A 21,724-nucleotide genomic window follows, 5' to 3' on the forward strand; every position below is an offset into this window, starting at 1 on the left:
TATATGAATAAAATATCATTCGGAGTGAAAAAAATGAGTTACAGCTCAAACAATTCTTTTTTCCAGGGGTGGAAAGAATTTTGCAAATAAAACCTAGACTTTTTAAAAGCAGATTTACTTGTTAAATGAATGACCTGCAAGGGATAATTTAGCAGCAAACATACACCGATCAACAAATTAGATATTTAAAATAACCTCGTCACATTTCTAATAAAAAATCTAGAGTAGTTGTGTGGATGAAATATAACCTACAAAGTATGTCGTATATTAATTGTAGTAGGTCACTTTGTCAGTAGGTTCGAAACAATGCTTTTTGCCAGTAGGCATTGAATAACAATGACATATATTTTGTAGGTTATGTCTCACCTAGATTGTAATCATTTGTCATTGAAGCATTAATTTTTTAAGGACAAGTAAATTGTGCAAGACAAATTATTCAATCTGTCGAGATTATAGTGTAATCACAAATTCCGTTCATATAAAGCAAGTAATTAACATCAGGATATTCAGTTAAATCATTAATACAAACAACAAACAAAAGCGACTCCAAAATTGAACCTTGGGAATCCTCGAAAATCGTTACTGATAATAAAAGTCAATTGCAAGTTGATAGTTCATACTTACGACTGGATAGTTCTCTTCGTTCAAAATGTAGTAAAAAATACTACCGTCGGGACTGTACAGAACTTTGTAACTCGTCACGTACTCGTCGTACACAGGACTTCCTCTTACGATAACCCCATAAACAGGTTCCTGGTGCCCTAAGTTGATCTCCAAGTATTGGTCTTGGTTGGAATACTTTGGCGCCCAACTTCCACCTGGCAACGGTAAATATATTTTACTGCAGTCTTGTACAAACCTCAAATGACTTACCAGAGGTTTCGGACGGTCGACTGTTAAATCTGGCACTGCTGGGCGCGAAGAAGGGACTTAGTACACTGCTGGCATTGAATGCGTCATCTGGTAGTGGTTGATCTCCTTGTATGAGATCCAAAAACCTGTTGCCGGGTGGAAAAAAATAGTAAATAGTCGCCTTGAGTTAGATTTGAAATGTAGAAGTGGACGCAGACTTCTGCGCACCTTCTCAAAATCCGGTAAACTATTCGGCCATTATCGTTTTGAGGAATTAATATTGGCCATTTGCTTTTTGCCTGCCTAGCGCCCTATTGTCATATCACATCAGGTGGATTGTTATTATGATTCACTTAAAATAGATCAATGTCAGAGGTCGTTGACACCGAGATTCACAAACTAAACACAGTGTTTAGTAACAAATATTTGTCTTTAAAAACTTGAAATGTTTTAAAATATGACTGATAAGAGCACACATACAACCGAGTTGTGGACCTGCCCAGTAACGGCGCAGACAAAAGTTACTAATTGTATAAATACGATTTACTTTTCTTTGTGAATGTTGTTACACAAAAACCTTTATTATTCCTTAAATTTTTAGTACATACCTATCTTCGTCGCATTTAGGAGGCGGAGTTGCCTTAGGAGGTATTAATACAGGAGGCATTGTGGCTAGAATGCCAGGTGCTTCCGGCAATGGCGTAAAATATGGAGTTGTGGTCTCTTTTTCACAAAATTCTTCGTGGCACGTAAACGAGTTGTCTATACATTGACATTTTTTACAACCTTCTTCATAGATATGTCCAGGCTGAAAATTACGTATCACAGATGCATATTTTACCAAAATTACTTAACTTACTTTAATCGGTTGACCGTCATCGGTAACACACGGGCACTCGTCGAGGGAAACGCATTCGTGATCGTTAACCCAGAGCATATTGCTAGGACAGGAGTGTTCTTTGTTAGCCGAGACACACCCATGTTCGCACTTAACCCCCTCCTGACATAAACCCTTTTGTTTCACCAAGAAGGAATAATACAGACACAATTTGTCGCACTCTATAGCACACGGATCTAATATCATCTCGGGTGGACACATTGCTGAAATACAGATACAAATTATAATGTAATATGTTCAACAATTGTTGTCGGTAAATGTAATCAAGTTGCACTTTTAAATTTATCAAGCGCTGCTTATACACAGTTCAAGGTTTCACTTACCTTCTGCTTCAATTGGTTCTTCAAAAGGAACAATCGTAAGTACCGTTGTACTCAGTTCCTCTAAAAGTAAACAGTTTTAAAGGTAAGTATAAATATTAGTTAACTATTTATTACCACATTGGCATAAAACACGGATTTCGAAATCTGGACACCCTCTAGCATCTGAATTGCAAACTAATCCTCTCTCTAAGCTACATTCTACGTCTAAGCCTGTGCTCTTTGCGTCAATATGGGATTTCGCAGTTCTACATTCTATGTCGATCATCTGACTGATGTCGCATCTGTTGGATTCCTTTAGATTATTCTGGAAAACACATGTAGGGCCGATAAGAATTCAAAATTCAGGAAACTAATCAAGCAGTTTCTCGAAACTACCCCTAATATCTAAATGAGGATATACAATGAGGTATTTGAAAAATGATTTGCATCTATTTTGCCTCACATCGAACCTGGTGTGGTGATTGTCATAGATAATGCTCCTTACCATAGCCAAGGGATAGAAAAATTGGTAATATCTGCATGGGGAAAAGAAGAAATCAGGGAAAAATTGAATAGAAAACATATTAAATAAAAAGACACCACCAATACGCAGTTCAGTTGGTATCTGGATTCGACCCTGTCGGAGTGTTTCTTGCGTACCACTATTTCCTTTTCTTGAGGTGTTTTCAAGCTAATGTCGAAAATTGGATTCAAAGGTGTCGTGCGAGCATCGAAAATGGTGGACGTTTTAAGCATATGTTGTAGCTTGTTTTGTACTTGTACGTTTAAAAATTACTGGATTTTGCTTTTTGGTAAGTACCTAAATTATTTATAATACGTATGATCATTTGGAGGACTTGAATCTTTGGGTACTTTAATTACATATTTTTCAAATACGTAATTTGATTGAAAGTTAAGTTCCTGTTTTAAGAGATTCATAATTACTAAAATTCGAGCTAAAATTTAAGCACATCACTATCTTCGTATTATAAAATCGATACATTTTATTTTATTTATTTAAAAACTGGAAAGCAATCATCTTGAAGTTTACTAAATGTTTCACAATAATAGTTGTTTACATTTTTTCCGTAGGACAAGTTTGCCGCATGCACACGTGGTAGGTATCAGCAGATTAAGCTCTGTTACGTCATGATGAAACTCCCTAATATTAATACTCTGGCCATAGAGAAAAAAGGGAAAACTCCCGATGGGCCGCGACCCGAAATGGCCGCTTGGCCTAACATTTAATTAGGTATAATTCAAAATTTGAAACATTTTTAAAATAGAAAGCAAAAAAAAAATTCAAAAATTTAGTCGTTTAGTTGTATACTATTAGGTTAACAGGTCCATATGATTTAACAATACGCTTTCCTTGGTTTTATTTTCGTACAAATTGTGGTTTATTCTAGAATTAAGTTTTTAGATTACAGCTATCATATTTTCATGTCTTATTTAATATAGAATACAAAATCGTATTCTATGGTTCAAGCTTGATGGATTTAGAAAAGTCTCTAGTAAAAGTTACCGAGTAAAGCACTTAAAAGTAGTCGAATGCAAGGTAAAATTATCCACTGAAAAAAATAAAAGAAATCTTAAACTAATTGATGGATAAAATAAATAATACATTTAAAAATTTTCAATCTTCTTAACTTTGGAAAACTAGACATAAATAACGACTATTTCAAAACTGTACACTAGAAAAACTGTTTACTTTTTACTATGGCGAGCCAAGTCAGTTTAGAATTTTTTAGGGCCACTAGTTTGAAAAATTCCCGGGCCGCTTTTTTCTCCCAGTCCGGCGCTGCCTGTAAGTAATATACAACTTTTTTGTTCATTTATGATAACTCTATCCCATGCTGAAATAATGACAGTCAAACTTCCTACACCAAGTATTTTTGTCTTACCAGTTACTACTACTAGGTATATCATTTCCAAACCAAAATTGATGTGTTTATTTGTTGTTTTATATTTAATAATTTTTGGAACCTTTTAAAATGATACACCCATGGAATCCTAGTCCCACACATCTTACCTATCGCACGGATCTACATGTTGTGATTCACTACCCACTATTTTGGTACTGCAGTAGAGACATTTTTATTGTAAGTTACAAAATTAATACCCAATTTGTTGTTGTTTGTGTTTATGTTTGTGTTTAATGTTTAATAAGTGCGAGATGAAGAATGGCCTATAAATCAAGAAAAGAAATCCAAGATATAAAGAAAAAATACATTTTTTTCTTACCAGTACAATTGCAGGCGGCAACGGCTCCACTTCCTTACGCCGGCCTTTGGCCGCACTCTTCACTTTGCTGATTTTATTTTGATTGATCCACTTCGTCCATCCAGTTTTGCACTCGACGACGGCTTCCATTTGATGGGTGGTGAACTGCGGCTCGAGTGTTGTGGCCTCGCACGGTTGACCTTTACAGAATTTCTGTTCTCGGGAGCAGTAACAACTATGACATTCGTCTTCTTCCATCAGATCTCCTTCGTAATAGACGACACCGTTTTCTTCCAGACATACAGGCTTGCACGCGTTCCTCGGAATGCAGTCGAGATATGACGAATTCGAGTAGATAAAACCAGCGGCACATGGTTTTGGGGAACAGCCCTCTATGCAGGTATCCTCACCGCAGGTCTTAGACAGCTTGCTGTTTATAAGCGAGTTGTCGCAGGTTTCTATGGGGCAGGTAGAGATGCAGGGGCTGTATTTCGAGCAACGTTCGTCGCACTGCATAGCTGTGGATTTGTTATTTACGTTATTTATTATCGACACTTTTTTCCAAATTAGTACTCTTTAAAGATTTTTAACTATTTGAAAAATGTGTGAAAATATGTGTGATATTAGCTTCAATAACTCATATAAGGAACATAAATTTTAGTTAGATTTTAAACGTGACTGGCGACCAATTTTCTTGGTTTTTGCAGAGGACCCTCCGCCTTTACTACGGCAACGGAAAAAAAATCAACAAAGAATAGCGTCACTGCCAAATTAAATCTTAGGCTTTAGCCCAGTTACTGTAGCTGAAAATATAGTTAATACCTCTGAATTTTTTATAACTGAACCAATTTTTCTCAAAATTTAGAATTAGGCTCATCTTACCCCCCACTTTAAAGCTTATATATGCACTAGGTGTGCTTTTTGTTCTTAAGGGTGAAAACCACCCCTTATTGGAAAAAAAAGAAAAAATACAATTTTAAGCGTTTTATGTAATCAAATCTTTTTTATTTATGCAATATGAGTAATTTCATTGGCTATCTAACATGAAACTTAATGTATCCCAAATTTTCAACCCGAAAAAACCTTTAAAAACCACTTCTTTGGATGAAAAAATTTTTTTTTTAACTTGAAACGTTTTAGTCAAGCATTTTTATCAAATTAAAATTGATTTCTTGATTATATAATATTTTTTATCGATTGCAACTTTTCAACCCTTGAAATATACCCCTTCTTTCGAAAATAAAATGAAAAAATATTATTGAAAGAGTAGAAACATTTTAAATGTGCATTCGTATTAAATAAACATTTATTCCCTTCTTATAAAATAATTTTGAATTGATTGCAACTTTTCAACCCTTATTAATTGATACTTTAAATAACTAGATAGATTTCACAGGGTCTAACGACACTTAGTGTACGATAATTCAATAAACAAAGAAATCTAAATAAAAAAATTAGATAAATTTGGAGATGAATTTTTCGAGACAAAATGTCTGAATCTGGTTCGGGCTGAGGCAGTACCAGTATTGGCGGTCATGAAGGCTTGCAAAAAATGTAATAAAATTTACAGGGTCGTATTTAAAAAAATGAAGTTGATGATGGTCCTAGAGAGACGAAACGTTACATATAAAAATTGATTATGCCATTCGATAGAGGGCAAAAAGTGGCCATGAGAAAGTATTCTTCTTTTTTCAATACCACCTCAAACAAAGCTGAAATGAAACAAAAACAGATTTCCAAAATTTCGGTTTTTCTTCAAATATAAAGTTGGTCCCCTGATTACGCAACTTTGCCCCCATTTAAGCTAGTTCGTATCTCTTACCGTTTTTGAAATCCCGGTAGCGAGAAGTCGAATTTGTAACAGCTTGTACATGTGTGTGTGTGTGTGAGAGTGTGTGCGTGTATGTAGTATAGTGTGTATTATAATATAGTACTGGTTTATTCAAATATACACATACTAAATACATATATAAGTATACAACAAAGATCTAAATGCTTCAAAATTCTTGTTTGACCTAAATTTTCTTAAAATTATCACCTATACACGTGTTAATTTTTTTGACGATAACTTTCTTACTTTTTAAGATTTTTAATCGCACAAGGGCTCATTTTGCAGGGAAATGTAAGGGCTACGTGAACTGTTGAGTTGATCTTTTTTAAGCCCTTCATTTTTAAGTTTGAATATCATGCTTTGTAAGTGAGCCAAACACCCAAAACATATTCTTAGAACATAAATGAAGAAATCTATAAATGGATTGCATTTAATTTTAATTCTGTCGCCAAAGGCATTGATTTGTATATTAATTTTATCTTAAAAAAAAATTAGACTATCATGATATTTCGATCATATTTCCGTTAATTTTGATTCTAAAGACTTTTAAAACAGCTCATTTTAAAGGTTTTTCAAAGTACTTTAATAAAGGTTCAAATAGTTTTTTTCCTAATATTTATGGTTTTAGCGTTATTTAACGTTAACTGGTTCCAATTTAGTTTTTAGCTAACATATAATAATGTTTAAAAATTCATAACTCGGTTTATATTGCAATTAGAGAAATCAAAATAATGCCATTAAATTTGTTTTTTTATTACCTTTCTTTTTGTTCATTAAACTTTTTCGTTAAATCCAATGGTTTCAGAGTTATTTGCAAAAAACTGTCCGAAAACAAGCACTTTTTAAGTAAAAAATTAACATTTTCAATGACAAATTACTCGGAAAATATTGGATTATCGAAAAAACTTTATATAACATTTGTTACTGAAAATTGACTCCTATATGGTTATTTTGTGTGTAAAAATTTCCATCCCCAGGACAAAAGCACACTTCGGCACTATATAAGTTTTGTTCCTTGAGGCATTCCCCACATTCAGTCAAAATTTCACGTCAATCGGTTCAGTTATAAAGAATTCGGAGGTAAAAACCCTGAGTAACTGGACTACTTCTCACACCAAAATTTTAGCAAATTACAGATTACAAATTACAAATTTTAATAATTTACTTGTTTTTAATATTTGAAAAAAAAATGGAACTACCCTGAAAAAATTTTAACAAAAGTGAAATAAAATTATTTCAAAGCAAGATTATCCAATTTTTGAATTGGGTGCATGTTTGAAAAGGGGCTTATAAAATTTTTTTTTATGTTGTTCAAATGAAAAACTTACGACACAACTGCTGCGACCTCCATTTAATAGGGACCCCTCTGTTGTTACATTCTTGGGCGTACGCTGCTAAAGCCGTACACAAACATTCGCAGTCTCCTCCCTGATCACAGGCGCAACTGTCAAATACGCACTTATCGAAATAGTGACTCAAAGGTACTTCCGAGTGGCAAGGCACAAACAAAGGCGATTTCAGTACACCACACTTCTTCATAGCCCACACTTTTCTGTCGGGACGATCTTGGCAAGTGTCCTATAAAAAAATATTGCGATAATAACCTAAGTTCCCAGCAGAACGCAATTTTAAAACTAATGTGATAGAAGTTTACAAAAATTTAAACATTTGCAACTATCTTGTAAGTAAAAATCGAGGGCCAGAACATCACAAGTCAATGACCAAACCATGCACAGCAAATATAAATACCGGCCAGAGGACTTAATCTCTCAAATTATCAAGAAACCTAAATCAATATGGCAACCAGCCGAGAAATAATTGAATTTCCTGTACTTACCGTTACTTCAACAGCTTCCGGACAATAAGATTGAAGCTTCCAAGAGTCACCGAAGATATTAGCTGATACCTCAGGGATCCCGCCAGATGGAGTTTGGAAGTCATCAGCGTCATTGTCGTTATAATTACCGCAAAGTCCATTTATCTACAATAATGTAATGGTCAGTTTACAATTACATACACATTTCTCTTGAAATTACTCTGTTTTTCCATCGTGGGTCTACTTTGACGTAAGCTCGAGTTCCTTTGTCCCAGTGAACCACCAGACCTAAATCCGGAGCTTCCACGATGACGAATATACCTTTATCCCGTAAAATGAGGTGTTTGTATGTTTTGTAACTCGGCGTTGGTTTGTCTTTGGAAAGCGTGATGCTTTCGGAATCTCCACTCTTGGACACTTTTACCGTGATGGACTTTGAACAGGCGGTTCCAAGCGAACCGCAAGGTACGTTCTGGAAGAGGAAGTGTAAACTAAATATTGCAGTGCAGGTGTATAATTTACCTGAATGGTGATATCGAATGAATCAGTTTCCGAGCTCCCCTTGGCTAGGACGTAGTCGCATTGGCCTTGATAGTCGAAGTATTTTCCGTCGAATGTTTTATAATGCGAGTCTCCCCAAGCGCTACATTCGGCTGAGCACTGTCTGTCGGTGCATTTCCATTTTCCATTTTGGCAAACGCTTAAAAAAAAATGAAATGTAGAGAGTCCCAATATCTCGTGCACATGGAACTAACATAAATTTCTTGGGGTCAAAATGGGACGATTTAAGTGTAAAGTTGCTTAATCACTAATAATCGTTAAAAATTTACCAAACAGTACTAACCAGGTGTTGCAATCACTTTGCACCGTCGAATTTTCTTTGTAACTCCTACCCCCGTGGTGGCAGGGGCATTCCTTTGGTTTTACGCAGCGTTTGGTTGATGTATCCAGCACGTAACCTTCCTTACATTGACAACCGGAATGGCAAACGGAGGCCGAGAAGTAATCTGGCGAGTGCATATTCTGTAAGAAAGGTACATTTTAAGAATGCGTTCGATTTTACACATCTTACTGTATTTACTTTGCAGGTTACCGGTTCCACGGGTTCGCAAGTGGTGAATTCCATGTTGTTCGAAGCGTTGCACTTATTCCTGAGATCGTTGGCCTGCGGGAAGTCCTCGATTTCTTCGGGAGTGGCTAATTTACATTGCCAGATGGCGTTCACGCATGTGCTATAAAACATTTAAGTTCAAAGATCCTAAATCCACAGAGAGATATACTTATTGCATACCTACTGCGACAATTGGTACAAGTTTAAAAAAAAACAGGGAAAAGAAAGAAAACATTTTTTTCAGTACAAATAGTTAATAAATAAAATGTCACAAGAATATCCCCAATAAAGTAAATGCAACTAGGTAAACCTAAACAGGCATTTTGACAGTCTCGTTATGACAACTGTTGTCTGTGAAGAGCGATTTTCAATGTCATATTTGGAATTCCCACTTCAAAATCCCTCAAAAATAACTTTCTCGAAAAACCCACTCTTTCTGTCATTTTGAAAGTTTCGACATGACAGCTGTCAACTGTCAAGAATCATTTCTGAAGATTCGCAATCGTCAATGTCAAAAACCCCTTTACCAACATTATCCAAGATCTCGACTCGCTTCGTTAGTAATATGACACCGTTTTGACAGCTGTCAAGTGTCAAATTGTATTTATGAGCTCAAGTTCGTAATCAGCGACCCCAAAAACATAAGGATCCGTAGCGGAAATGTCACTGCATTCTCATGAAAAAATGCGCTTAAAAGGCTTAACTAAAAAAAAAACATCTTTTCTTCTTTATTTACCCCCAGCTCTAAATAAAAAACATCTCCACATACCGAACAATTTACGATTTCCCATCTATATCTGCTATTAGGAGTTTACACTCTATCAGTGTTTGAATAAATTTAGTGTCGACAGGAAAACAAAAACTTACCATAACTCGAGTCCGTTGGTAGCCGGCCGAACCTCCTTATACCCGGGGGGGAAATACAACCCGTCAAACTGACAGTTGCATCGCCCTATGGGTATACATTCCCCATTATCGTCGAGAGTTTGACCTTCCGGACAGTTGCAACCCTCGACGCACTGTTGTTTGCAGTCGGGATTTGTGGCGATGTCGAAGCAAGTTCTCGTGCAGGAGTTACCGCAAACCTGATATTTCTGTCCTCCCGGACAGTGAACGCCACATTCTCTCACTTCGCCTCTCCAGTTAATCTTGACACCTTTACGGGAACACTCACCGGCGTAATTCGCCAATATCGGGCAGAGACACTTCGACACCTAAATATTAAAGGTATTATTCCAAGAGAAAGTTATTAGAAAAAAATAACAGATCACCTGGAATTCGCAGGAGCACATGTCGTACATGCAATCGTCGTAAAACTTTTCCGGGTCGACAAACCAATGGCAATCTAGAAGAGACGTCACATTATTGAGACAATTTGTGTGAGTGAGAGGCTTTAATTACCTTTAAATAATTCTGATTTGATTTGGGAGCAGTATTTCTCTGCTGCGGGTTTTTTCTGAATATTTTTGTCGCACGGGTGTGAAGTTAGAACTTCGGGTATGTCGTTGCACTTTTCGTGAGTTTTCCACTTGTTGGCAAAAGGAATCACTGACTGTTCCACGTCGTCTTCAGGTGTTAGAAAATCGTCCTTTTGGTTGTTGTTGAAAGTTCCGCAGAGGCCCTAATAAATATAATAAACGTCGTTATCAATTAAAGTATTCATTTAAACATGGACTTACCCTTGTTTTCTCTTTAAATTCAGCTGGTAAATCAATATAAGCCCTCGTAAGACCGTCCCACCACACTTCGACACCATTCGGTAGTTTAACTATGAAAAAATGGTAACGTAATATAAATTTACTAATAACTAATAATATTAATAATTTTGTAACACAACCAGAATAATGAACATGAGATTGCAATAACAATTCGACGTATAATAAAAATGTCTTTTTAGACACACTCAAATCTTCATGGAACCTACACAGGTCTGGAAATCTATTGCTTACACATGTATGCCCGAGCGCAACAACACAGTGCTGCCAGTTTGTAGATTTTTCCTTCAGTTATAGGATTTTTTCAGTTGAAAATGTTAATTATTGTTCTATATGATTTATTTATACAATAAGCAAATATAGCACTGACGTATCTTTAAATACAGCGTAATTCACAATTTATCCAAAAAAAAATTTGTTTTATGCAATTTATAAATAAAGCATTGTAAAAAAATGCATGAAACTTAAGAGAAATTTCCCGATACTTCCAAATCTATAAAATTCTCTGAAAATGACAGATTTTCCATATTGGTATATACCGTATCAAAACATGTCCTGGGATCAGAAACATCAGGCGTGGAATCCGAAGATTTTAGCCTTAGCTAAGAATCTTGTCGTTTTCGGACTAGACTTTGTGGAGGCGTACTCACTATTACAACTCCTAGGCCTGCCTTGATGGTCTTTTCAGTTCTTATTGTTGGTTCTAAGGCTACTATGGATGGAACCGCTTTTCAATCATGATGAGGAACAGCAAAATGTTTGGAAGCATTGGATGCCACTATAGAACATTTCAAAGGGCCACCATTGTCTGAGGAGTGGTCCGGTCTGTAGTGGCCTTAGAACCAACAATAAGAACGGAAATGAAGATTAGGGGGGCTTAGGAGTTCTGATAGGAGATCTGCTTCCACAGAGCCGAGTCCAAGAACAACAGGGACAGATCATAGCTAAGGCCAAGGAAGTGCAAGGAAATTCTGTAACTGGCAGCGACGAGGTACATAGGCCAGTGCATAACAATCCCAAATGCTTTTTTCTGAGGTTAGTTTTTAATTTGTTTAAAAAACACTTGAAATATTTTTTTATGTTATACAGAACTGAAATTTTGTTTCTTCTCCTTAGTTATTCATAAAAAATTTAGCTTCTTTTTGTTATTTTAAATAAAATATTTACCTTTTATTTGTTAATTTTTACTTTCGCTCAGATTTGGGAACATTTGTTAGAATATGTTTTCATAATCATGTTTATTCCAGCAAAATATTTTAATTTTTTCAAATGTTTCTATTTTGAGTTTTTTAAACTTTTCCAATTTTTTACTTCGAAAAATAAAAGAAATCTTTTTACAGTTTTTTTGTGTTAGGTACACATTATATCCAATAATAAATTTAAATAGTTATTTTTCAATGTTCTGATTGAATTAATTATTGTCATTCATTTTTTGATACAAATAAAAAAAATATTCCGTAAAAAAATAAAAAACCTATTGCTCTTTTCTCTATTAAAAATTATTTTTTTTTAATTCACCATTCATTACCTAGTAAAAATATAGATGAAACACTCCGTATGTTAATTCCACCGATTGAAAATGGTAATTTGGAGACATCCTGGCCGTTTGCAACTACATCATGATTCTGTTTGAGCTTAATATTTTGCCCATTTATTTTAATCGTAACGGTTTTTGTGCAAGAAGGTAAACCGGTAGAGACACTAGCTGGGAAATTCATCGCCTAAAAATGATATTCATATATACGTGACATATGTAACAATATCAATATATTTACTTGAGAAATAGATCCAGCACAAGCGACATTCTCGGCTTCGATCGAGAAATTATCGTTCTTCACCAAATAGTAAGAGCACTGCCCCATGAAATCGAAAGCTTTTCCATCGAAAGTAACATAATGGGGGTCTCCGATTGCGGAACATCTCGATCCACAAGACACCTAAACTCGTCACATGTACCCGTTGCTCCAAGAGGAAATTTCAAAGTCTTACCTGTGTGCAAATCCACTGCCCGCTATCGCACTTACAAGTGTTGCAGTCCTTCGGCACGGAACTTCCCGCTGCGAAACTTCTTCCTCTAAGTCGACAGGGGCATTTTTCTTTAGCGATGCATTTGTTCTCATGTACTACGGTGCCTTCGGGGCAATAGCATCCTTCTACGCAGGGTCCGACATCTTCCGGTAGTTCCGTTGCGGTTCCACATCCCTGCTGACCCTTGGCAGGGCCGCAGGCTTTGTATATTTTACCTCCCGTACATTGCATGGCTGGAATTACACCACATTAAACGAAGATATAAAAAAGTTATCAGATGAGATTTGCATAAGAAGCGAAAATTGTGTATTAGGGTGTCCTGAAACAAATGGACCATACTTGAAGTAGCAGAGAGTAGCCTAGCGAGACACTAGTGATGCTTTCATAGTACATACGGATTAGTAGGTTGCTCTGCCAGTAGGCAACGGGCATCAATTACATACTTTGTAGGTTATATCTCACCCACAGATCAAGTTAACTTACAAACAAATCGAAAACACTTAACTTAAATAGTTATTTACACCATAAAGGAGGTAGGGATTATTTACCAGTCGAGGACGATTTTGCGCCCAAGCGGAGCGAGGGCTGACAATAGAGTCCGTTTTTTAGAGAAGTCGAGAACTTTAAAGTCACATTGGAGTTTGTGGAGTGAATATTCAATGATTAAGGCAACTATTTTCAGAGAAGAAGAAGTGGATATATCAAAATACCCCAAGCTGAGAGCATTTTTGAAACGTAAGACCGACGGCTATACACCTAAACAGTCAAATGTTTTTACAAGAGAACAAGTCTACGATTTTCTCGTTCAGGCACCAGATAACACATATTTGCCAATGGAGATAGTGACGGTCTTAGGCATTACAGGAGCATGCCCTTCTGATGAGTTATGCAAACTTACTTTAGACGTCAATTTAAAAAATTTCGATGACATTGTTCTAGTTACAATTCCAGATTCTAAAAATGGTATGCCACGTACGTTTACAATTACTTCTCGTCTGGGTTGTTTCTCACCTAGAAATTCTCAAGAAATATATCCAGATTAGATTGGAAATTAAAACTGAAATTTCACGCTTTTTTATGCGCTATCAAGCAGGTAGATGTTACAACCAACCAGTCGGCAAGAATACCCATTCTATGATTCCTAATAAGATTGCACAGCTTTTGAAACTAGAACATCCTGAAACATATACAGGCCATTCATTCCGAAGAACATCGGCAACGTTACTGGCTAATACAGGAGTTGATTTATTAGCAATAACAGACATGGTGGGTGGAAATCAGCCACAATTGCAGAGAGTTATGTTGCTGACAGTTTAAGTAACAAAAATGAAATAGCCAACAGGATTCTTTACAATGACACTTCAACTCCAGGTTCTAGTAGTATGTCGCATCATGCTGTTTTAATGGATCAATCAGATAATATTGAGCCTCCGGTAACTGAAATGGAGCGGTCAAATCATTTTGAGAAAAATGCGACAATTAGTAAACGTGAGGGGAATAATTATCCATATTTTATAAATGTTACTTAAATGTAATAACTGTACAATTACTATAAATATTCATTCATAATAATTACTTAATAAACTGTAATGTTCATCAAATATTTCTATTTATCCTCCTAGGGGAGGTACGTTACCTCACTTACCTCCCATTGTTCATAGCAACTTCGACTTCTACGGTAAAATCCACTTACCTCCTTAAAAACAATGTATGTCTATTTACTATAATGGGAGCAGATGAAAGTATATGCACTCCTAAGGGTCGTTTTTGACATAGGCAAAGAGCATAAGCTTATTTCTTACTTAAAAACAGATTGCTAGTATTTTTTTTTTTTGAAAATTAGTAGAGATGAAAATTGTACAAAGATAACTTCATCTAAATCCTGTTCTTCTCAACCAACAACTCTTGAAATATAGTTCACTCATTTCTGAACACCCTATATATTTATTAAATTATAAAAATATTATATTCTTATGTTATATGAATTTTTAAAACATATCGAGGGGTCATATCAGAAGGGCGTATGAACCAAATCTGAAATTTTACAAGCATACGCCTTTCTGATATAGTTTTGCAAAATTGGTTCATACGCTTAAATAAAATGCGTTAGAATAGTGTTGATGTTTATGAATATATGTACGCCCTTCTGATATATTAAGCGAATTGATTAAATGAGGTCATACGCCCTAAAAACACAAAACCGACCATAGTGGCTCTTACGCCCTTCTGATATGAGACCCTCCATATAGAACTACTTACGACAAGTATCTGCATCCCTCCAATTAGTTAGTCCTGTAATTCCTTTAAGAGAACAATCTTGGACGTAAACATTAAGGGCTTCGCAGGCACAAATAAATCGGTCGTTTTCTTTACAGTTACAATAATCCCACCTACACGCATCCAACATGGAAGTTATATCTACCACCTACAATCGATTTATTCCAATATCACAAAATGTCTGCGCTATACAAACAATTTCCATGAAGGTATATATTTCAAAAAATTTCCACAAAGTGATTATTTTGACCCAATAAATTTTTAAGAAATTGTCGAATTTTAAAATAAATAGCAGTCACGATGGCAATAAACCACACATACAGGGTGTAACTTTAACTGGGGGTCAGTTTTTTAAGGGTAACAGTATGTGTTTCCTTGAATTTTTAATTCCTACTAATGCAATGTTTTCACTTCTACACTTTAATCAAAGCAAAGTACCAATTATAAAGCGTGAGCTAGTGCACATGGGTGTGGCATCATCGAAAAATGTCTGCCATTTTGAGGTCTGAAAAAGGTAAGTTAGTTAATGAAAGTAAGGGTGGTTTTAAGGGCTGACCTGTGTTTGAAAATTTGGAAAATTAATTTCCTTTTGCATAAAATAATTAGTTTTTCACTCATCTTAAAATGTCTGGCAGTAGATGCAAAAATAGACATTAATAAATATCTAACAATTTTCAAATGCCAGACGGTTTTATATAGCCGAAAACTTGAACTTGCAAGAAGATAAAAAAATTCATTGTTTACTTTTTGTCTGGCAGTCGAAACAATGAAAATTTTTATTATGAAAATGATAAAAATATTTTGTCAGACGCTTTCCAATGTTCGGAGTCGAGTATCTCTGTGGAAAATTATGTGAAAATGTTTAACATTTTTCAGTGATCTTAATGTACAAAAAAAGAGGGCCATTGTGTTTGCGGTATTATATGTTATTCATTTTTCAATGCCAGACAAATTGTCTGGTTCGAAAATTTATAAATAAATAAAAAAGGTGTGAAAAAATTTATTTTTATCTGGCATTTTGCATTTTAATTAGAAATGCGTATATATGTAAACACAACATATAAATGCCAGACAAGTTGAACTGTTCGAAAATGTATAAATGAATTAGAAAGTTACAAAAAAATTAACGAAAACTTGGTTTTCTTTTTTTTTTCTAATTTAAACGATTTATTTTTGTCTGGCATTTTGCATTTCTATTGAAAATACATATTTATACTTCAGGTTAAAACGCCAGACAAGTTGGGTTGTTTGAAAATTAAAAAAAAATTAAGTTAAATTAAATAGAAAAAATTCATTAAAACGTCAGTTTTTTTTTTGTCTGACAATTCGTTTTTTAATAAAAATACACTTACAATCTCAAATTAAAAATGCCAGACAAGTTGGGCTGTTCGAAAATATATAAATAAATAAACAAAGTTGTAAAAAAATACAATTTCTCATTTTTTTTTCGAATTTTTCCCCTTTATATTATATGCTGTAATTACTAGAGAAACATACTCAAGATACTATTTCCTACTGAATCTGATGCTGTCAACGGAAGTGACTTACCTAGTCAAGAAAAGCTGGAAAATAGGAAAAAGCTCCGTAAATTTAAAAAATTCACATTTTTTAAAAATATTTCAATTAAGAAATATAATTGCATAAATAAAAAGTGCTTATTACAAGATGTTTCCCAAATAATTATAATATAAATGGAAAAAGTAAAAAAAAAAATGAGAAAATATATTTTTTTACAACTTTATTTATTTATACATTTTCGAACAGCCCAACTTGTTTGTCATTTTTAATTTGAGTTTGTAAGTGTATTTTTTATTAAAAAACGAACTGCCAGACAAAAAAAAAACTGAAGTTTTCATTAATATTTTTACAACTATTTAATTTAATTTAATTTAATTTTTTTTTAATTTTCGAACAACCCAACCTATCTGGCGTTTTAACCTGAAGTATAAATATGTATTTTCAATAGTAATGTAAAATGCCAGACAAAAATAAATCATTTAAATTAGAAAAAAAATACCTTTCCTTAATTTTTTTGTAACTTGAATTCATTTATACATTTTTCAACATCTCCACTTGTCTGGTATTTGTATATTGTGTTTATACGCATATTTCTAATTGAAATTCAAAATGCCAGACAAAAATAAATCATTAAATCTTTAATATATTTTTTACGAATTTTCTTTTGTATGCCACAATTTTTTCATTTTCCAATTTGTCTGGCAAATTTTTTGTGACAAGAAATATGGATATTAATTTTAAGTACCCGAGCTACCAGACAAATAGCGATCACTGAAAAATGTTAAAAATTTTCACATAATATTCCACAGAGAAACTCGACTCCGAACAATGGAAACCATCTGTCATCAATTTATTTTTATCATTTTCATAACAAAAATTTTCATTGTTTCGACTCAGACAAAAAGTAAACAATGAATTTTTTTTCTTCTTGCAAGTTCACCCCTATAAACCCCCCTTTCGGCTATTTAAAACCGTCTGGCATTTAAAAATTATTAGGTACTTATTAATGCCTATTTTTGTATCTACTGCCAGACACTTTAAGATTTGTGAAAAACTAATTATTTTATGCAAAAGGAAATTAATTTTCCAAATTTTCGAACACGGGTCGACCCTTAAAACCACCCTTATTTTCATTAATTAACTTATCTTTTTCAGACTTCAAAATGCCAGACATTTTTCGATGACGCCACACCTATGTGCGCTAGCTCACGGTCTATTATGCAAATATATAAATTTAAAATACAAAATGTGTCCTACTTACATTTTGACACGCGAGAAATCTCTTATCCGACAGCAATCTTTTACAGAATAAAGTGGCTTTATTTGCCAACGTATCTTTCACTCCCGTGTCCTGACAGACGTGAGCATCGTTGGGAACATCATCGCACACACCTAAAAAACACATTTGTGAATTCCATGCGTATTTCACAAGTTTACTTACTCACTTTCTAGGTCGTCGACTTTCCAACTCTGAGCCAGAGTGGCGATATTTCGAGGCGTAAGTCTGTCCGTAGTTAATAAATCGTTTTGTTGGTCTCCGTCAATCCTCCCGCATAAACCTTCCGTTCTATTCCACAAGCTTTCCTTCACCTCCACTTGTACCAGTTGCTAAAAAATTATTGGTTAAATCCTACAAACACAGAAAATTTATAAAATATTTACTTGGCCGTCCCATCGAATCTTCGCCCCCACAGCGTCTAGCGTCACCACGATGTGGTGAGCGGACATTTCAACACGGACTCCGGGTAACTGTCCGGGTATCGGAAGAACTTTCTTGGACGTCGCAAAAATCGGTACACCTTCAGGAGATCTTCGCAGGTAATAGTCTTTGTCTTGTAGGTATATTTTTACGACCGTGTGGCAGTGGAGAGGATTGGAATAGCAGTCTTCGTGATTCTGGGTGACTATGCTGAAGGTGTTGTCCACGGCGTCTCTTGCAAGGACGTGGGAACACTTCGATTCAAAGCTGAAATGAATTTTCAACTTACAACCACATTTTTTTAAAAAAGATTCAAAACATTGTTAAAAACATGGCAGCAAAATAAAATATAATCACCTGTAAACTTTCCCATCGAATGTCTTGTAATGCGAACCTCCCCAGTGGAAACACGAACCAGGTTTGGGAAGGTTTTGCTCGAATATAACGAATTCATTACCAATGCCGTTGTCCCCGCCCCCATAAATTCCTACCGAGACAACATCTAGACTGTTGTCAGTAACGAAAGTCTCCGGTTGACCCCCTGGTTGGCCCCCCTGGAATTAAGAGATAACATATATCGCAGCGGTTAACAATATCGCTTAACAGAAATTTGTGCGAGGATATTCACGTAATATTCTCTCGAATTCATCTCTTATTATGGTATTTAAAAAGTTATGGGAGGTTTGCTTGCGATTTCAAAGCAATATTTAAAGAAACCATTGAATTTTTCAATGCATTTTTACACATTTGGTTTGAATGTCTTTTTGAGGCTACAGCAGCTAATTTTTGTAAAATCCTCATAGTTTCCGAGAAAAAATTATTAAAGTAATATTTTCAACCCTTACATAGCCAGACCACTGTAGTCTCTAGCATCATTCGCGTTGTGCGTTGTGCGCAATGCACTCTCCACATGGCCCCAGGTGATTCAGAATACTGAAATCCGATTTTGATAGTGTTTACATTAGTTTTCAAGTGTCGAAAATGGCTTACGTGTGTAGCAACTCGGAGATAATGGATATCGTTTTAATTGATGGTGAAGCAAGACAGCATTTGTGTTATGGTGGAGCAAGACAACATTTGTGTTAGTTCGTAGAAACTAGATAAGACGGGTCTAAATGCATTTACAAGTCGATGGACAAAATTTTGAACAGTTGTTGCAAAATCAGGTATGTGAAATTGTTTTATTAATTAAAACCATAAATTAATTTTATTAATTGATAACAACAATAGCGGCAGAAGCAGTTGAATTTTTTTTATTTCTCTCCTTGGGAAATATTACAGTTTGCCGCCGTGTGGATCGCCTACTTTAGAAAAGTTCTTGCAATCTCTGATGGATAAGTTGAATATTCATTCAAAATATTGTGTCGCGTTGCAAGGTGTTGAAATTTGGTTATCTTATATTTAAGTTTTATTTAATTTTTCGAGTTTTATAATGCTGCAACTTTAAGATAAATAAATATTACACTTTTGATCATATCTTCCTCAAAATTGGAGACAGATCTATCAAACGTTATATCTACGTAACTTCGAGAAACTTTTCGTACTAAATACGTAAAAATTTACATTTAAAACAACATGAGTTTGGTTTATAAGTTTGAGATGCAACTTTCAACGGTTTTTCCAAATACTGTTTTACGATTATAAGAAAATCACCTACCATTTTTTTTCTTAGAGTAACAGTCAATAAACTAACAAAGGAAGAGAGGGAATTTATCAAAAATTACTTACATAACCATATAGATTTGACGGAACAAACGGATACTGGCCAGGAATATTAAAACTTGGTACCACATGCACAGATTGGGCTAAAAATTTCAAATTTATTAGACTATATCTGTAATCGCTTCATTTGATTTTGAATTTCAAAGATGGAACTATAAACTTCAATGATTAATTTTAATTGAGTACTTTTTTAAATAAAAATTTACTTACGGTAGACGCACTTAGGGATCGGAGTGGGCAAGAATATTCCTTGGGAGTATAAACAAGTATATACCGGTTCGGGCTGAAATTCAAAAGGAATGCCTTCGGGACAGGAAATAGAACAACTGTATGATTCACTATCGCCAGAACAGTTGTATCCTCCGTTAGTCGGCAGCTTTCTGAAGCTACAGACGTCGATTTCTATAAATTGTAAAAAAAGTTTTATATTAAATTTTTGTTTTTTTTTGCATCGGTCAAATCTACCAGATATTAATAAAAAAAATATGTACAATCTTTAAAATAAAAAGACGGTAAAATAAACGGAGGGAAACGATACCTGTTTGCTGTTTTTATTGAGACCTGTATCATTTTGGAATAAATACAGTGTGGCACATTAAAAACCGTAGCAGTTAGTCAAAGTTTCATCTATCTAGATGAAACTTCTTCAGAGACGTTTGGATAAGTGTGATATTTTTTTAATACGTCGACCTTGCAGGCTTCCGTGGTAAGCGTTATTGGTTACACAATTTCTAAGCTGGTTGCTACCTCGTCCGTTTAAATTACTTGACGTTTCGAGACATTTATTGGTGTCTCCTTCAGAAGCTTTCAAAACTTCTGAAGAAGACACCGATAACTCGATCAAACTCAAAATTAAGTAACATGTCCGGCTAAAATTAATTAAAAATCTCGGCTAGCTAAAAATTTCTTACCATATTGACACTGAGATCCCCGGAATTCGAATGGACACTGGCAAACGTTGAACGCTAAGCAAACCCCTCCATTCTGGCAAGGAGGGTTGCACGTTGCTGTAAACAAATTTGACCAACATGTATTTTATAGAAATGACCATTTTATAAAAAATTCAGTTCCTTACAAAAATTTCACGAACACAAAAAGTGCCTAATAATCGACCCCAGAAAATGAAAGACGTCTGTTTTGTTGATCAAGAACAGAACATAAGAAAAACATATATTTGTTGCGATATTTATAAAGGCTCAAGTTTTTAATATATTTTATATTTTCCAAATACAAAAAACATTTAACTTACCCTGGCAGTCAGGAACGGTAACCCACTTCTCTCTGGCCGGTATCCACTGTCCGTTACTACACGTCGCTGTGGTAATGGCGGAACCATCGGGGAATTCATGGCCTCTCAAGCAGGTTATAGTGCATTGCCTTTACGAATAATAAATCTTATGAGATATGTGTCGATAAACTTAATGTCTGAACTTACGTGGCGCTACATTTTCTGTGTGAGTTCCTTGGCATCGGTGGATAATTCAGACATGGTCTATTTTCAAACTGGCACTGCGGTCCTGAGAAGTTTTCGGGACAATTGCACTGGTTTGGCGCTACACATATGCCGTTGTTTTGGCATGGCGGTGAACAAACAGCTGCAGATAAAAGTTAAAAATTAAAAAACCATCAGCTAAATACTGTTGAAAATGTCAACACTGTCAAACTAAACACTAATTTTGATCTTCTACGTTGAAATATTATGCTCTTTGACACCAACACAGAGGTATTTCTA

The 21,724-nt window shown here is 34.9% G+C and overlaps 1 protein-coding gene across 2 annotated transcripts in view; it reads right to left on the minus strand.

Moving 5' to 3' along the window:
* Positions 1-21,724, minus strand: part of LOC108917144 (hemocytin) — a 44,172-nt gene that overhangs the window by 13,039 nt on the left and 9,409 nt on the right. For both annotated transcript variants that reach the window (XM_018723612.1, XM_018723611.1), the window contains 30 exons: positions 21,428-21,587; positions 21,242-21,369; positions 20,904-20,999; positions 20,203-20,394; positions 19,999-20,075; positions 18,628-18,824; positions 18,234-18,537; positions 18,017-18,179; positions 17,833-17,963; positions 15,036-15,201; positions 12,738-13,009; positions 12,524-12,685; positions 12,277-12,469; positions 10,713-10,801; positions 10,435-10,654; positions 10,305-10,378; positions 9,901-10,247; positions 9,004-9,154; positions 8,767-8,945; positions 8,445-8,622; positions 8,143-8,394; positions 7,944-8,087; positions 7,435-7,684; positions 4,297-4,793; positions 2,188-2,377; positions 2,074-2,133; positions 1,712-1,953; positions 1,461-1,660; positions 874-998; positions 625-818 (listed from right to left, as the gene is read on the minus strand). In XM_018723612.1, coding sequence (XP_018579128.1) covers positions 625-818; positions 874-998; positions 1,461-1,660; positions 1,712-1,953; positions 2,074-2,133; positions 2,188-2,377; positions 4,297-4,793; positions 7,435-7,684; positions 7,944-8,087; positions 8,143-8,394; positions 8,445-8,622; positions 8,767-8,945; positions 9,004-9,154; positions 9,901-10,247; positions 10,305-10,378; positions 10,435-10,654; positions 10,713-10,801; positions 12,277-12,469; positions 12,524-12,685; positions 12,738-13,009; positions 15,036-15,201; positions 17,833-17,963; positions 18,017-18,179; positions 18,234-18,537; positions 18,628-18,824; positions 19,999-20,075; positions 20,203-20,394; positions 20,904-20,999; positions 21,242-21,369; positions 21,428-21,587 — 5,633 coding nt within the window. The remainder of the gene's footprint in view (positions 1-624; positions 819-873; positions 999-1,460; positions 1,661-1,711; positions 1,954-2,073; positions 2,134-2,187; positions 2,378-4,296; positions 4,794-7,434; positions 7,685-7,943; positions 8,088-8,142; positions 8,395-8,444; positions 8,623-8,766; positions 8,946-9,003; positions 9,155-9,900; positions 10,248-10,304; positions 10,379-10,434; positions 10,655-10,712; positions 10,802-12,276; positions 12,470-12,523; positions 12,686-12,737; positions 13,010-15,035; positions 15,202-17,832; positions 17,964-18,016; positions 18,180-18,233; positions 18,538-18,627; positions 18,825-19,998; positions 20,076-20,202; positions 20,395-20,903; positions 21,000-21,241; positions 21,370-21,427; positions 21,588-21,724) is intronic.

The sequence above is a fragment of the Anoplophora glabripennis genome, unplaced genomic scaffold (assembly GCF_000390285.2).
Source record: "Anoplophora glabripennis isolate ALB-LARVAE unplaced genomic scaffold, Agla_2.0 scaffold85, whole genome shotgun sequence".
Classification (NCBI taxonomy): domain Eukaryota; kingdom Metazoa; phylum Arthropoda; class Insecta; order Coleoptera; family Cerambycidae; genus Anoplophora; species Anoplophora glabripennis.